At 42.6% G+C, this 18,334-nt stretch overlaps 1 protein-coding gene across 4 annotated transcripts in view; it reads left to right on the top strand.

The window, feature by feature from the left end:
* The window catches only part of PEX5L (peroxisomal biogenesis factor 5 like), a 181,146-nt gene extending 167,141 nt beyond the window's left edge, over positions 1-14,005 (top strand). For all 4 annotated transcript variants that reach the window (XM_008142334.3, XM_054711338.1, XM_008142331.3 and 1 more), the window contains 6 exons: positions 164-307; positions 3,421-3,491; positions 4,996-5,193; positions 5,845-6,010; positions 6,666-6,823; positions 13,642-14,005. In XM_008142334.3, coding sequence (XP_008140556.3) covers positions 164-307; positions 3,421-3,491; positions 4,996-5,193; positions 5,845-6,010; positions 6,666-6,823; positions 13,642-13,846 — 942 coding nt within the window. In that variant the 3' untranslated portion in view covers positions 13,847-14,005. The remainder of the gene's footprint in view (positions 1-163; positions 308-3,420; positions 3,492-4,995; positions 5,194-5,844; positions 6,011-6,665; positions 6,824-13,641) is intronic.
* The last annotated feature ends 4,329 nt before the right edge of the window (positions 14,006-18,334 follow it).

Genomic DNA, 18,334 nt, shown 5'->3' with positions numbered 1-18,334 from the left:
TAAAATATATATATTAAAAATGAATAAAATTTCAAAAAATAATAAAATAAAAGAATTTAATTGCAATTAAATTAATTAAACACTTTAAATTCTAAAAGGGCTTACTGCACGTGAGAATGAGGAGATAAACCGATGGATCTGTGTTGGCCCTTCTGTGTTGTAGGGCTATTACTTCCACACTGAAAACCCCTTCAAGGACTGGCCAGGCGCATTTGAAGAAGGCTTAAAGAGGCTGAAGGAAGGGGACCTCCCAGTCACCATCCTGTTCATGGAGGCCGCGATTCTTCAGGACCCAGGAGATGCAGAGGTGTCTTTCCCCCTCATCCTGCCAGGCTCAGAGAGGGGCTGCACACGCTAGTGAGGGACAGAGGGTGACACAGAGCTCTACTGGTGGGAGTTTTATCGAGTCACGGTTCCCAAAGGGGTTAGCCTGGCATAGTGTGATATAACCTGTGTTCTAACCAAATCTGCAATGTCTATGGTGCCACAAAAGAAAGGGTGGAGGGAAGAAATGAAAAACTAAAATTGCCTACCTGGAAGCTCAGCATCGGTGTTCAGGGGCAGTGTGCTGTCTTGTCTGGGTCTAGAGAGACACCCTCTCTCACCATTGATTTACTCACCCCACATGTATTGAACACACATTCCATCCCAGGACTTGTGCCACACACTGGCTCAGATCTCTGAAAGGCTGGAGACATGGAACAACTGGAGGGACAGGTAAACAAACCAGGGCAGTGTAATAAATGCAAGTGCACGGGAGGCTAGGAGAGCAGACAGCAAGACACTGACTCAGCCTTCCCCTCTAAGTGAATCTGAAGCTGAGCTTCCAAGGCGAGAGGATTCATTAAAGACAGCAGGGGAGTGGAGTTGTTGTTTAGAGGAAATGGCTCTTGGCTGAGCAGAGGGACCTGAAACGTTAGGTTAGGGGATGACGGGGGAGAGAATGGCAGGAGTGGAGGCACGAAGAGGTAGGCAAGAGTTTGAACTTCATCCTGAAAGCCATGGGGAGGGACCACTAGGAAAGAGCGTGTTAGAAAAACCCCGTTCTCTGAGGTATGAAGGGTGATTGGAGAGACCACCAAAGAGGCTTCTGCAATCTTACCTTGGTCCACGACACTTCCAAACCTGTGGAGGCCTGTCATAAGATAGTGGCAGGTAGAAAGTCTTTCTTCATAGATTGTAATTTTCGGGAAACTTCTTATAAGGGATACGCCCAGAGGAATTTGAGAAATTTTTAGGAATGGTTCTCTACGGTGCTGAGAAGGCAGTATGGAACAGTGGTCAAGCTTCTCAGACTCTGCCATTCTGTGTGGGTTCATATACAGCAGTATCCTGAGCTCTGCTGCTGGTTAGCCATGAACCATGTGGTCTGGGACAAGTCATTTAAACCCTCTTAGCTTCCGTTTCCTCATACGTAAAGTGGAAATCACGATTATAATAACCATCTCATTGGGTTTTGCAAGGGTTAAATTCGTTCAGTGCTCAGTTCAGTGTCTGCTACGTCAGTATTTAGCCTTTATTACTACTCTTGGTTGTACTACATGTTGAAAGAACAAGTAAACTGGTCACTAAAGCCCCTGGTATCTTGTTAGTCAAAACACTGATAATGAAATGAGACTGAACTGAGAGCTGGCATTCTGAATCAAAATATTAGAATTTTTCAAAAGCTATTTTTTAAAAAAAGGTGAAGAGAGTTGCCAAAGAACATATATACATAACCCATGGACACAGACAACAGAGGGATGAAGGCCAGGGGAGGGGTGGCAGGGACTGGGTGGAAGTGGGCAAAGGGGGGGACATCTGTAATAGTGTCAACAACAAAAAAAAAAAAGATGTTTGAATCATTGTAGAAGAGAAAATTGTTGCATTAATAGAAAAATACAGGTCACCGCCCCCCCGCAAAAAAAAATAATGTCACCTTACATTTCTTACATTTCTAAATGCCATATGTTCTCATGTATATTATATCATTTGACACAACTTTGGGGGGTTAAAAAAAAAGTATGCGTTATTATCCCAGATTCATTAATGAGAAAATGAGGACACTTGGTTACAAATGGGTCCTAGATAATGACCCAGGGTTTCTGAATCTGTGTAGACCCCAATCTAAGATAGTAGACATTCTGTGGACAGTGCAAGTGATTCCCAAAGCCTAGGAAGAGAGAAAGACTTTCATCCATCTCTTCTTAAGAAGCATTCTAGGATGTATGGAAGGTGACATAAAAAATGGATGCTGCTTTGTGTACATTTGAAAGATTAAAATGAGTCACTGAAATTATGGAGGGAAATAATTAGTATTTTTATGAGTGTGTATGGTATGTGTAATAATAATTCATAATTTTATAGCACTTTAAGATGACTCTATATGTTTTCATATAGCTTATTTTCAAACATCCATAGCATTGATTCTCAAAGGTGGGAGAGTTATGCACTTCCCAAACCTTTTCAAATCCCCAAGACTCAGATACGCCCCCAGCAAATTTGAGGACAAGGTGTGTAATGGGAGGTCTTTTTTATGTGCATTGCTCTTGTAATGGTGTGAGAATTACTGTGCTAATATTAAAAATGTCATTCTAGATATGAAAAACATTATCTGCTTGGAGATATTCCTCACATTATTTACAATAGCAAAGGATTGAAAACAATCTCAGAGCAATAAAGGAATTGGTTGAGTTTATAATAGTATATCCATTCAACAAAATATAAATTCAGAACTATAAGTAGGAAGATTTTGTAAAACCATGAAAAAAAATGCTATGATGCAATATAAAGTGTTAAGTGTAGGCTTTAAAATTATAGGTACATTACATTGCACTTTATATATTTTGTGCATTTTAACAGTGATTATACAGGGTGAGGCAAAAGTAGGTTTATAGTTGTTTACATGGAAAATAATACAATAAATAACACAGGAATAAACTGTGTCATGTCCTCAAAACTGTAAACCTACTGTCCAACCCTAAAATAGGGCATTAAACACCTTGTAAGGGGCTTGGTTTTGTTTTTTCCTAGTTCCTAAATTTCCTGTTGCCTCTTCTAATAACTGCTTGACTTTCATTTATACAAGTTAATTTTGTACATCTTGAGATTTCTTATTGTAAACTTTATTTAGCTACATTTCTGGATTATTTTTCTACCTTTTATCATTACACATGCATACTTTTGTGTACTTATCTTTTGGTCTTAAGATACCTAATATCTCAGAAACTCAGAGGTTTTCATGGGTCTCAGGAGAGTTTCCAAGTGTCACAAAAGAATTTGACTAGAGAAATGCATGCGATATTTTTCCCTTTTACAAGACTCTCCCACCTGAGACAGGTTGCTCTGCATAGAGGGATCTGTCGCAGGTAAACAAACCAACTACTGCGCATGAGTGATTCTGCTTCCTCTTGCAATGTTGACATCAGTTGTTTCTTGTAGGCATGGCAGTTCCTCGGGATAACTCAGGCAGAGAATGAAAACGAGCAAGCAGCTATTGTCGCCCTCCAGAGGTAGTGAAGCTAAGTGCAAAACCACGGGACTGGTGGACACCTGTTAATGGACTTCCCATTGCTTCTCAGATTTACCTTTTGACCTTCATATACGTTGCAAAGAATTTGGCTGGAATGAGTGCTGCGAGGCCTCATATGTCTTATACATAGCTGTGAAAAACGGGAACTGATGAAGAAATAATGTTCCTCAATCTCAATGTTAGGCCGCTTACAAATCGTTGGCCTTCATTAGCATGAAAGAGTCTATGTCAAAAGCAGTCATAAAATAGACTCACTGAATAAATAGTCCTTTTAATGTCCTATCCTTCTGCAGCATCTGAAAGTTCTCTTCAGAAAAAAAAATATACTCAAAATAATCTCAATGCATGTTTAGCTCTGGTGTCTACAAAGCATCTCCCGAGGTATTTTCAGCAACCTGCAAGTTTAACTCCTGAGCCCCTGACTAAAGCTCTAGACTACTTTGGGAGGGTGTAGCATCGCACCATACTTGATTAGAGCCCCCATTTAAACTCTGGGGGGTGGGGGGACAGCCCCTCCAAATAGACTCCCACTTTCCCTACTCTTTCTTGTAAATATATATATATCAGTGATGGGCAACCTTTTGAGCTTGGTGTGTCAAACTTGGCCAAGAAAACTGAGCATAACTCGGGTAGTGTGTCATTTTGAGGAAAAAACTAACTCCAAGACTCTAGTCGCAAATGTTTCATCCTCAGGAGCAGCTAATGTTTTATCCTCGGCATGCAGTGCTGACACGCGTGTCATAGGTTCGCCATCACTGATATATATCCTCTTCCTAAAGCACTGATATAGGGACCATCTAGGGCTTGCTACTCAAAGTCTTATCCAGAGACTCCTAGCATCGTCATCACCTGGGAGCCTGTCGGACCCGCACAGCCCGGGCCCACCACAGGCCCTCTGTATCAGAGGCGGCATGTACCAGATCCCCAGATGATTCCCATGCACATCACAGTTTAAAAAGCCCTTGCCAGAGGCCAGTGGAATAGCATGAGGGGAAGCATCGTAGCCTGGGCCTCCTGTAAACCCACATTGATAGTCTGGAAACATGGAATTTCCCTCTCCTTTTTACACAACACTGTTCAATCTTTCACCTCTAGATGTCCAGATTTAATTCAAATCAGTTTTGCTTTGTGCATAAAGTGCATTTAATGCATTGACAGTAGAGCAGTGCTAATGATATCCCCTACTTCTCATTAGATTAACTACTAATAAATTATATGCAGGGATTAGCCACATTTTCTATAGTTTTTAAATTATTTATTAAAATTACCAGACCTGACATGCATCAGGGTGAGTTTTAACTTTCTTAAAAATAAGCGTAGGTCCTAATTTTCATATAGGTAATGAATGTGATATTCTCCAGGGGCTTAACATAACCTTAACAGTACCATTTAATTAAAAAAGACCTCATATTTTCTAAAGAACTGTTCAGACTCTAACTCCGGGGGGGAAAAATCTAAAATTGGCATTTCCCCCCTTCCTTCAGGTGCTTAGAATTGCAGCCCAACAACTTGAAAGCTTTGATGGCTTTGGCCGTGAGTTACACGAACACGGGCCACCAGCAGGATGCCTGTGACGCGCTGAAGAATTGGATTAAGCAAAACCCAAAGTACAAATACCTTGTGAAGAGCAAGAAGGGATCTCCAGGCCTCACCCGGAGGATGTCTAAGTCTCCGGTGGATAGGTATCCATATTATTAAGTTACACCCTTACACACAATTAATCACCATGAAGGTAATGAACGAGCGAGCCTGGGGTCCCCACCACCCAGTCCAGATGGCGTGTAGGACAGCGTTCTGCCAGAAGAGCAGCGCTGATTTAGAAGATCGAGCTGAGAGTGTGGCCAACCTTTGGACATGTGATCTACACCGTGGGCACCCACAGATATTTATCTGAGTGCCATACGCTAACGCCAAATGCTTTAGGCATATAATTAACCCCAAATAAATGATAATAAGTAGCCTTGTGCCAAGTTTTGTAAAGCCTTGGGGGGAGATGGAAGTCCTTTCTTCTGGAATGTCATTTCTATCAGCAATAAACCATGATGTTAAATTTTTTCTCACTGGGGCCTCGGGACACCCAGCCCTAGGGTTTTCTACTTCCAGGGTCAGTGGGACGCTCCTTTCCTAGCACTGTTTGTATCTCTGTACGACCAAGTATTTCAGGAAAATCAGCAGGAATTTTTAAACTGCAGTATTAATAATAGTCCTCTCAAACACTAAGATATTTTAAGCAAGATTTTTTTTTTCCCAGTCTGTAAAGAACAGCGGACATAATAGTAAAGCATTTACGTTCAGACTATTTGGATTACAAATCTACTTTTCCCCCCCGGTAGCTCTGTTCTGGAAGGCGTGAAGGAATTATATCTGGAAGCTGCCCACCAAAATGGAGATATGATCGACCCAGACCTGCAGACAGGTCTAGGGGTGCTGTTCCACCTGAGCGGAGAATTTAATAGAGCAATAGATGCGTTTAACGCCGCCTTAACTGTTCGGCCAGAGGTAAGTGCACAGTAAGAAACCATACGGTTCTCTGTTAAAGAAAAGTTTTCACCAGATGTACTTAGCACATTTTCTTGATCCTCACCTGAGGATTTTTTTTTTCCCATTGATTTTTAGAGGGGGAGGGAGAGGAGAGAGAGAGAGAGAGAGAGAGAGAGAGAGAGAGAGAGTCATCAATGTGAGAGAGACACATGGATTGGCTGCCTCCCACATGAGCCCCGCTGGACCAGGATCCAACCTGCAACCCAGGTGCATGCCCTTGACTGGGAATGGAACTTGAGACCCTGGGGTGCGCAGACCAGTGCTCTAACCACTGACCCACCCTGGGCAGGGCTGTGCATTTTTGCTACACTTTATTTCCCTGCACCCAGCCATTGAAAGCGATCAGTACTAATGATACGCTACTGTGGCTATTAATACTTAAATACCTAAAATAGAAACATGAATTGCCTGACAGCACCCAAAGGTAGCTCTCCTTGATGAATGAGGGTCATTTCACAAAGTAGTCCCTAAAGATCTTTGAGGAATTCACCACGTCACGGCCCTTGTCCATGAGCGCGGGGTAAATGCTCGGCCATCGGCCTTCTGCTGCAGGGATAGGAGAACTGCACTGCGGCTGGTGCTGGTGGGTAGAGACCCCTCTCTCTGTCCTCAGGACTATTCGTTATGGAACCGTCTGGGGGCGACCTTGGCGAATGGAGACCGCAGCGAGGAAGCCGTGGAGGCCTACACGCGGGCGCTGGAGATCCAGCCGGGCTTCATCCGCTCCAGATACAACCTGGGCATCAGCTGCATCAACCTGGGCGCCTACAGGTGAAGTATGGCAGAGAGCGGGGACCAAGAGCCACGTGCGGGGCTGAGGCGGAATAACCTGAAAGGCTGTTTGCCACTAAAATATCTCCTTGTAGGAGTAATCCTCCTCCTTTTCCTAAGGGCAAGCTTCCCAGCGTCAGTTCCCGAGGCCTGTAGAAGCAGCAACAATTTGTTCAGTGTTTCTCAATCTTTAGAGAGCAGCCATCCTATCGGTACCGCGTGAAAGCAGATTCCCAGGCCCCATCTAGAGATTTTTTTTTTTAATTCGGTAGGCCGGGGTTGGGACAAGTTATGTGGATTCTTAACATCCCCAGAGGCGACTCTGAGACTAATCCGAACCTTCACTTTCCTGATAAGGGAAAGAAAACCTTGGGGGCGAGGGCGGGAGGCAGGAGAACCCAGCAAAATGACTTAAAAAGGGTCCAGGGCCAGATTTTGGCAAAGCACAACCAAGAACCCAGGTTCTCTAAGCCAATAAAGTGAGTAATAAAACAATGTTCAGGAACTGTTTGTAAATGGTGGGTTTACAGTTTGAAATGTTTTTCTCCTTCTCTCACGATTCCTCGTTATCACTTGGGTGTATGTCCTCTCCTGTCTTTTCCCCATCCACAGGGAACGTAAACCACCTTTGTTTCCTTTGTGTAATGAAAATTCGGGTAATTTTTTTCTTCTTTTTCTATTTTTTTTTTTCTATTTTCTAAGTAAACCGGTATTGCTTTCATAACTGGAAAAAGAGAGAGAACTCAATGTTAGTTTTAAACCTTTTTTCATTCCCAGAAGGAGCCAGGCTTTTAGAATCAGATAAGCTTGGGTTCAAATCACAGTTCTGCCATTTATTAGTTTTATGACTCTGAGCACGTAATGGTGAGCCTCAATTTCTTCACCTGCTTCAAAAAAAGGGGATGGGGGAGTAATAATGTCTATCTTGCAGGATTATTGTGCAGTTTAAGTATAATTGCCCAGCACAGAGCAGATGCTCAATACCTAGCAGGAGTCAGTATTATGACTATTACTGCTGTCGTCATCAGTATCATTATTGTTATTATTTAGGTTAAGTCATCAGAGAGCTACATAACTAGATTGCATCCTTTTGCCATCTGAAGAATTCCTGTTTCTGAACTGCTTTAGGACATTGTGCCGTTGACAAATATTAAGGCTCTAGAAACTAGATGCTACATTTATAATAAAGGGATCTTATAAAGAACATTCATCAGTCACTGGATTGCTCAGGTCAAAACCAGGAAACCTGAGTGACCCCTGAGCAACTGGTTTGTTTTATGCTGTAGACATTGTGACCTTGCTGAGGTCCTCATGACAGCAGCTGTGCGGATGGCCCAAGTGCAGCGTCCCGCCTCCCTGCACATCACCTCTCAGGCCTGACAGTGTCCATTTTGTATGTTAACTTCATCCCTGGCTTCCTCTGATGTCCCTAACCTGATTTTATCTTTACCATGTTAAGCGCCATGTCAGTCGCCAGTGACTGAAACGGAAAGGAAGACAAAACAGGCTTGGCGCTTAACGTGTTACGCATTTTATTCACTTATTTTCTAGGTATGTTTTATGAGATAACTTAGGTCCTTTTTTGGAACAAGGAGAGATGTAAATAAATACATATGTGCATGTAGGTACATTGAATTAAAGGAGGCTTTTGTAAGGCTTCTGGATGAGTTTTTTCTATTTTTTCTTTTTAAAAATATACTTTTATTGATTTCAAAGAGGAAAGGAGAGGAAAAAAGAGAAACATCAATGTGAGAGAGAATCATTGATTGGCTGACTCCTGCACACCCCTTACTGGGCATCAAGCCCGCAACCCAGGCATGTGCCCTGACCGAGAATTGAATCGTGTGACCTCCTGGTTCATAGGTCAACGCTCAGTCACCAAGCCACACCAGCCAGGCTGGATGAGCTTTTGTGTTTTTTTGTTATTGCAACTTCTTAGTGTAGAAAACATACTATAGGGGCCAATAGAATACTTCCTTGGCAATCACAGATGTAAGCCTCAGTAGGACAACTATTTGCAGGAAGCCCCGAAGGTCCATGACAAGTAGAAATGGGCAACCCTGGTGAGGTGTGGACTTTTAATCCTCAAGCAGGCCAAAAGCAAGTCAATGTTAAAGTTGCTGGATAACATACAGAATGCCTGGTTAAGTTGGAATTTCACATAAATAGTAAATATGATTTTAGGATAAATATTTCCCAAATGTTGCATGGGACTTACTTATACTGAAACTTATTCATTGTTTATCTGAAACTGAAATTTAACTGTGCATCCTGTATTCTTATTGGCTAAGCCTGTCCATATGGATCAAATAGCAACTTTGGACCTTCTTGGCTAAGTTTTGTATGTCTTAAATTGTCATGCTGGATATGGGAAAGCTTGTGAAGTGATAAACATATTGCATTTTTTCCCTTAAGAAAAAAAAAGACCATCAAGTGAGACACAAAATGAATTCTGAAAGTAAGTTTAACTTGAGGTGTAAGCATATATGTAGGAAATAACAACCCTCAATAGAGATGTGGCTCAGAGGAGAGCCAGGAGCTGGTACAAAGTCTGGGACGTGTCCCTTAAGAACTGCAGGTGTGTGTGTATACGTTATAACACTCACTGTTTGTCATCTCACACTTTCTATAAGAAGTCAAAGGCACGCCCTACCCTAGTACTGAATACAGTTGAAGCAAGGAGAGGAAGTTGTTGACCTGAAATGAGGGTACAGCTTAAAATGCTACCCTTTTGTCAGTCGGAGCGCCAGAGTAGAGCTTAGACCCGTGGTTGGCAAACTGCGGCTCACGAGCCACATACAGCTCTTTGGCCCCTTGAGTGTGGCTCTTCCACAAAATACTATGGCCCGGGCGAGTCTATTTTGAAGAAGTGGCATTAGAAGAATTTTAAGTTTAAAAATTTTGGCTCTCAAAAGAAATTTCAATAGTTGTACTGTTGATATTTGGCTCTGTTGACTAATGAGTTTGCCGACCACTGGCTTAGACCAACGAATCTTAACCATTTCAAAAGTGAGGGCCCCTTTTTTAATCCTATCTAATAAAAGAGTAATATGCAAATTGACCATCACTCCAACACACAAGATTGCTGCCCCCATGTGGACACAAGATGGCCACCACAAGATGGCCAGCAAGAGAGGGCAGTTGGGGGTGATCAAGCCTGCAGGGGAGGGCAGTTAGGGGTGACCAGGCCGGCAGAGGAGGGAAGTTGGGGGCAACCAGGCCTGCAGGGAAGGGCAGTTAGGGGGGACCAGGCCAGCAGGGGAGGGCAGTTAGGGGTGACCAGGCCTGCAGGGGAGGGCAGTTAGGGGTGACCAGGCCTGCAGGGGAGGGCAGTTAGTGGCAAACAGGCTGGCAGGGGAGTAGTTAGGGGGTGATCAGGCTGGCAGGCAGAAGCGGTTAGGGGCAATCAGGAAGGCAAGCAGGCGAGCAGTTGGGAGCCAGCAATCCTGGATTGTGAGAGGGATGTCCGACTGCCTGTTTAGGCCCGATCCCAGTGGATCAGGCCTAAACGGGCAGTCGGACATCCCTCGAGGGGTCCCAGCTTGGAGAAGGTGCAGGCTGGGCTGAGGGACACACCCCCACATGCACGAATTTCATGCACTGGGCCTCTAGTGAAAAGATAAATCTCATCCTCTTTGATAATAATAATGGGTGGGCAAAAGTAGGTTTACAGTTGTTAGTGTGGAAAATAATATAATAATTAATAAATCATAATCTATGTATATAAAAAGCTAAAATGCTGCATGTCCCTCCAACCATCCAACTGGTCACTCTGATGCGCAATGACCACCGGGGGGCAGACACTCAATGCAGGAGCTGCCATGATGTACACTGGCCATTTACAAAGAAACAGCACTGCAGACCTGGTGCCAACAAACCAAGTGGAACACAGGCCCTGCCACCACCCTGGAGTGACAGCCCACCAAATCGCAGCCAACGCTTCTGAGACCCCATGACACAAAATGTGGCCCACCACTCAGCCCAGCCCGGAAACAGTCACTATGGGCGCCAGATAATGACGTCACATAGCAATGCCTGGCTTCCTCTCCCTAGCGACTAGCCTCCTTGGAGTTTCTTCAGCCCAGGCACACAACTTGCTTTATAGCCAGGTGCAAACATTTTACACTTTAACCAAATGTCTGTGAAGCATTTTCCTGTGCTTCATCTCATTTGATCCTCACAGAAGTCCTGGAATAGGTAGATAGGAGACTCGGTGGAATCCTATTTTCTTTTTATTAGCTGGAAAACAGAGATTTAGAAAGTTTAGAAACTTGACCCAACTGAAAAAAAAGTAAGAAATGTTGGACCTTGAAAATGACTTCAGGTTTTGTCACTGTGCAGAATATAATCAAATACTGCTTCAGTTAAATATTTTACCCTTTTTCCTTCCTGCGTGATCTACAGTAATAATCTGCTTCATGTTGATATTTACTGCTGTGTTGCTGACAATTACCTGAAAGAGAAGTTGGAGTGCTTCACTGGGCTGGAAAAAGTTTAGCTAAATCAGAAAGCAGGTCTAATTAAGCAAGTTTATTCTATATATATAAAAGGCTAAGTTGACTCACGCATGCACAATACATATAAAGCTCTCTCTGGTGCCAGTCGCATGCGTGTGTTTCGATCTGTCATTGTCAATCATGAATTTGGTTGACACTTCTATTGTAGAGAAAGGGCAAATAGAGATAATAAAATATTTCTTCTAATTAATTTACTTTTAATGTGCATCCATGCACTGGGCCAATAGTATGAGAATAAACTCTGTCTCCTGCATGCCTCCTACTGGGGATCAAGCCCACAACCTGGGCATGTGCCCCAACCAGGAATTAAACTGGCGACCTCTTGATGCATGAAATGACACTCAACAAACTGAGTCACACAAGCCAGACATCTTTTACATTTTTAACAGCTACTGAGAACTTCACAGGGCTTTTCTTATGTGGATTTTATCTATGAATTTTTATTGTATTAGAAATTAAACAAAAAATTTTGAAAGACTCATCTACACTAATAAAAGAGAAACATGCAAATTAACCATCACTCTGCTACACCCACAAACCACGCCCACCAGCCAATCAGGAGCAAGTATACAAATTAACCCAACCAAGATGGTGGCCGGCCATGGAGCTGGAGCAAGCAGGAGGCTAGGGTTGCCCCAGCAATGGAGGAAGCCAAGCTTCCCGCCCTGGCCAGCCCTGGCCTTCGCTCAAGGCTACAAAGTTTAAATTATAGAAGATAAATAAATCCTAGACACTTGCTTCCAGCCAGCCCTGGCCTCCGCTCAAGGAGGCACTGAAAAAAAAGAAAAAGAAAAAGAATAAAAGGAGGGGCTGGGACCTTGGGTCGCTGGGGGGGGGGGGGGGTGATCAGGCCAGGATGGGACAGCAAGGGCCATTGGGGGTAAGCAGACCAGCAGGGGGGCCAGTTGGGGGTGAGCAGGCCATCAGTGGGGGTCAGTTGGAGGTGATCAGGACAGCAGGGGGGGGCAATTTGGAGAGAGCTGGCCAGCAGGAGGGCAGTTTTGGGTGAGCAGGCCAGTGGGGAGGGAAGGTGGGGGCAAGCAGGCCAGCAGGGGGTGCAGTTGGGGGTGAGCAGGCTGGCATGAGGGGTAGTTGGGGGTGATCTGGCTGGAGGGGGGGCAGTTGGGGGCGAGCAGGCTGGCAGGCAGAGTAGTTAGGGGCAATCAGGCAGGCAGGCAGGCAGGTGAGCGGCTGGAGCCAGCAGTCCCTGATTGTGAGAGGGATGTTCAACTGCCGGTTTAGGCCCGATCCCTGTAAACCGGCAGTAGGACATCCTTCGAGGGGTCCCAGATTGGAGAGGGTGAGGAACACCCCCCAACCCCCATGCACGAATTTCGTGCACTGGGCCACTAGTTTAAATATAATAAACTAATTACATGTTAATAAAAATTACATATTTTACCCCTAAAAATTATTTTCCAAAACAAAAATAAATGTTTTGTGAAGAGTGGCATTCTTTTATCATTTTTGTGAATCTATTAATATTTTGCTTAAAAGAAGACACATTTCTGCTTCTGAATTCAATCTGTGGGATGTTGTAAATCATGAGATCCCTAGAAAATTCCAGTGTACACTCATGAGAGTATAACAGTAAAAGGTAAAAGAACATCTCAGGATTACTTTAAAAATTATTTTGGCCTCATTGATCCTCAGGGTTCCTCCAACAACACTTAAGAGAACAATTTAAATTAATGATAGGAGTTTTCACATAAAATGATTTGACTGCACATCACAAGGTTTTAAAATGACTTCTATTTTCCCTATTATATAGTCGGGGAACTGAGGCTTGTAGAAGATAAGAAATTTGCCTACAGTAACATAATGAGATACAAGCCCAGATGCTCTGATAAGAAACTGAACTCAACCCCGGCTGCTCCCCATATTTCTGTCACTAATAGGAAAAGTTAGACACTTTGTTTCTGAGTGAGGCCAGATGTTCCTCTTCAACCCTAGTTATATAAACCACATCTGTGAATGGACTACGTCATCACTTCATTCTTGGAGTAGAGAAAAGTGGATGCATTGAAGAGTTAGCAATGGCCATTATTCTTCCTCTCCCACATGATTTTCCTAAAATAAAAAATTGCTTTGCTTTTTTCTTTCTAATATCACTACATTAAACGATGATTTTTCACAAAAGAGTAATGACAGAATCAGAAAGTTGTTCATCTGATGAGCCAACACACCATAGAAAGGTGATTTAGGATTTTAGACTAAAATAACTTCATCCATTTTTGTTGTCTTCTTTGCTAACTCTGAAATGCGTTGCATTTGTAAATGTCTGTTTTTCTACCCTCTTAGAGAAGCGGTCAGCAATTTCCTCACTGCCCTCAGTCTGCAGAGGAAAAGCCGGAATCAACAGCAAGTTCCTCATCCTGCCATCTCCGGGAACATCTGGGCTGCCCTCAGAATCGCACTGTCTCTGATGGACCAACCAGAACTCTTCCAGGCGGCCAATCTCGGCGACCTGGATGTCCTCCTAAGAGCTTTCAATTTGGATCCTTGAAGGAAAAGAAAAAATAATAATCCCTGTCTATATGTGTACTCAGAAATGCAAACCTATTTTATTATGAATTCCAAAATGGTGACACCGGATGTTCAAAAGGCCATGGTGAGAGAGCCTGAGGGAATACCTACAGACAATGCCCACTCTGTTCAGATCCTAAAGCACAAAAATGTTATATGGAGTCAAGGTCGGGCTCGAAAGAAGAAGCGAGAGGCTCAAGACTAACCAAGATAAAGTAACTATGTGAATACTCTTTCCACAAGCTGCAAGCCTGTCGCAAAACATCTTCTTTGGGTTTTTGTCCCCACTTGCGGCTGATGACACATCTAAGGAACTTGCTCGTGGGACACCTGGAGAAAGCACTGCCTCAGATCAGGGAATTCTGACTATTTCTGAACTGTCCCCTGAAATTCCCCCTTTTAGAAGATTGAACATAGTTTGGGCCAAGGTGCATGCACAAATATTAACTCGACTAAAAAGAGGCATTGCTTAAACCCGTTCCAATTTTAACTTTTACTGTAGCTTTTTGATTCCAGAGAAGGAGCTTTGCTGGCAAAAGCAGTTTTTGCACTAGAAATTTTTGCTGTTCCCATTCAAAACTTTTCTGGGACTGTATATATGCACTTTAATATCTTATTTATGCCTTGCTGGAGTTTTGTTTTGTTGCTCCAATTTTTAACGTGGAGGGGGGGTGTAAAAGATTTGGGAACTCAGCCTTGTTAGCTCAATGGACCAAATAAAAATTCCTGAAAATAGTTTTTCACAGTGTAGGGTTTTGAAGGAGTGTTTTCCTTAAAGCAGATGTGACATAGGGTGTAAATATGCAAACACAGACCTTATCCATGTGCGGTCTGAGACTGTTTGACCTTAAGCAAGAGATTAGGCCCTGTTTCTTCATGCATTCTCTGTAGGACGGAAGTTCGATGATGTCGTGATTTCTAATGAGTTAACATTAACTTACTTAAATTTCATATTTTACTTCCCTGCACACTGATATTCCTTTTCAATTGTTAATATTTTAAATAGCATTTCTTAAGAGTGATAAATACATTTTTCCTAAAAATTGTGCTTTTCTGAGTTCCATAATAATCTGCATTGCTCACCCTTTTGCATTCTAAGTGACAGAGATCAGTACTTTCGAGCTGAATCTCCCTGAACATCAGAGGTTTCACATGAAATTTGCATGCCCCTAGGCTCTCCTCTTGAACTAGGACTTCCCGTTGCCAATGGTCTTTTATTCCATTGGTTCCTTCCCACTCAGTTCTTCAGAGTGTTTTGTGCTTGTTGGGGGCTCGGCGATTATTGAGGAAGACATCACTTTCGAAAGGATTAGAAAAATTGTTTGCAAAATGCTAACCAAAATATAACTTCACCAATGCCCAGTTCCGGTAACTTGTCCTAGTAAGTTGTCCCATTCTTCTTCAGTTTGTCTGGTTCCTCCAGAATCTTCCCAAAGCAATCTGATCCCAGCTTTTCTTCATGTCCTTTGGTTAGTAATAGCTGGTTTTACTCATGATTATAGTTAACCAGGAAAACCAGCATTTGGATCAAGACAGTTCAATTGACTGGGGAGTTAGCTTCTACTGCACACATACTGAACGCAAGGTGCAGGCAGAAATGGTCTCCTCTGTTACATTCAAAGTCCCTGGCATAAGAAGGAGCCTCAGGTAAACATGAAACCACAAATCCTTGAGGCTTCCATACGTTATAACCTATTCTAGTTTACAAAGACAAAGAGTTGAGGGCCCTGTGGTGGCAGCTTTGCTATTCACTGACAAAGCTCACTTGGGTGAGGTGATGCCTGCAATTGGACAAGCAGGAGGCAAGGCATTGAGGCATTCACCATTGGGCAGTGGTGACAACCAGTCTTGACCTATTTTCCTGCAGGCTCAGAAGCAAAGAAAAGCTCAACAAGATTTTCAAGAATGGTATTCTCCAGAATTTCAGAATCCTAGAACCTCGGCCTGGGAAGGACTCGTGGGGTCAGCCGCCAACCGATGGTAGCTACCTGGTTGAGTATCCCTGACGGAATAGCATCCCTTCTCCGCACGTTCTTTCCTCCTCCGTATCCCTGTGCATCCACGCTGGCCAGCTGACTTGCATCCATCATAGTCCATTAGGAACCTCTAAACAAAGGATTCAAAGCCACTTTCATAAATGTTCTGCTTATGACAACATTCTATACTTTCAATAGTAACTAAATTTGCAATAATAATAGACTGTTTTATTAGCTTTGCTGCCACTATGAAATGAGATCAGTAACAATTTAAAGCCTGACAGTTGGGTAAATGTGCACTGTTTTTATTAACTTGATTGTTGCTAAGTACTGGCAAATTTGGGGCCCCCATTTTATTTTGCTATTTGGGTATAAAGCAACTTCAAACTCCAAGGAATTGTTTTCAGCGAGAGTGAACAATTTTCCATTCCCATCATAATTTGGTAATTTGCAGAGCATTTGGTAGGACTTCCTCCAAAATATCTAGTCCATCAGAACCAAGATTTTCCTAAGCTGTTACCTGTCAGGAGGTGCGGAATTATTGCCCAAGACATTTTTTCATAATATTTTTAATAAAATTGAGTTAAAACAGTTACTAAAAAGCAAGTGAAAAGTTTATAGCAACCAGAGCAACACCAAAAAGTAAGTAGCAAGATCTTAAAACAGACTTTATTGTATTCATCTTTTTCTTAAGTTTATACACATTTTTTAAAAAGCAAAATTGTTTTTGGTATCTTATCATCAGGGTGTAATGTTGTCATTTATATTACTCTTTCCATTTGAAAGGGGAGGAGGGCCTTGGTTCCCTTGGAAGCGCGCTGGGGAGGCCTTGATTATCTCCTTTCTTGCATTACTGAGTAACAGCCCAAGATCTCTCAGAGGATGGTACAGTTTCACAAGAGTGGCCACTCAATTGCACAGCTGTGACTCTCAAGGACCGATTTCACCAGGAGATTGGATGAAAATGCAGAGAAGGCCAGTGAGCATTGCTGAATTTCAAAATAGGTTATAACTATGTCTAGTAGGCTATCTCTCTGTGCTGCTAGACCTCCATGTGAGGAGGAGTTGAGGGATAGGGGAGGGGAGGGGAAGGAGTAAAGCATCCACTTACTGGACCAACCATACTGAGTCACCATTCCCTTGGCTTTGTCCCACGATCACTCCCTACGACTCCTTAAAAGAAAGGCAGATCTTGTCCACCAGGAAACTTTCATAGAGAACTGTGAGCTGTGCTTTCTCAGCCAATCTGCGTTTTAACTAAAACAGCAAGTTAGTGATACTTTTAACAGGGTTGGAAAGTCCAGGACACACCCATTTTCACAGTTTTATGCCATTTTTTCATTCTTTTTTTCTTTATTTTTATTGCTAACACTATTATAGATGTCCCCACTTTCCCCCACTTTGCCCACCTCCACCGAGCCCCTGCCCCCCCCATTCCCTCCGCTCATCACCACACTGTTGTCTATGTCTATGGGTTATGCATATATGTTTTTTGGCTAATCCCTTCATCTTCTTTCATCCAGTCCCCCTCCCCATCCCCTCTGACAGCCATCAGTCTGTTCCATGTACCCATGCCTCTATTTCTATTTTGTTCATCCGTTTATTTTGTTCATTAGATTCCACATATAATGAGATCATATGGTGTTTGTCTTTCTCTGACTGGCTTATTTCACTTAGCATAATAATCGAGAGCTACTGAATTGAATCTTGGGTCCATGTCCAGATAATTGCACTAGATAAATCTTTCTAGTATATTCTTGCTATACAAGCAAGACTTAAACACAATTGTACTAGCCCCACTTGTACCAGGAGCTCCCAAACTACTTACCATAAACTTTGTGAGCTCCTTGGCAATATAAAAGCAAGCTCCTTTTGTGTTCCTTCTTCAGTTCCACAGAACCGGGTTATACTTTCACATAGTTGTTGTTGTTGTTTTACACCTTGAAATGCTTTTTTGAAACAGGGTATTCTGAAGGCTTACTTCATGTGTCATCTTTTTGAGGCCTCTTATCTTAGAAATTGCTACACTTTCACACACATAATTTTAACTTTTTAAAATAAATCCAAATGCGTTCCCTCTCTGGATTTTACTGCACAGTATAGCTTCTCGGTATTTACAGAACTGGTTGAACTATAAACTGTTTTGAACTAAGTAGATACATATTTTTTTAAGAGTGTTGGAGATTAATTCTGGCATATGGTTTGTAAAAAGGCAATTTTTAAAAAGTGAAACATATAACCTCAGGTGCAAAAATAACGCATGCATTAATCCTCGCAAATCTGCCTACTCAAATATTAACCAAAGCATGCAAGATAACACTACTGAATGTGAACTTACCCAGTGCATGATTAAGCTGCATGGGTTAGCTTATTTTCCCTTGCTTCTGAACAAGGAAGCATTTTCATGAACTTGGTGTTACACTTTTTCTATTTGTTTTTAATATCCTATCCTTAAGATTGTTTTCATGCCGTCACTCTGAACTTGACAGATA

Source organism: Eptesicus fuscus, chromosome 3 (genome assembly GCF_027574615.1).
Source record: "Eptesicus fuscus isolate TK198812 chromosome 3, DD_ASM_mEF_20220401, whole genome shotgun sequence".
NCBI classification, from domain to species: domain Eukaryota; kingdom Metazoa; phylum Chordata; class Mammalia; order Chiroptera; family Vespertilionidae; genus Eptesicus; species Eptesicus fuscus.
The sequence above is the reverse complement of the archived record's forward strand: the minus strand, read 5'-3'. Positions and strand labels throughout refer to the sequence as shown.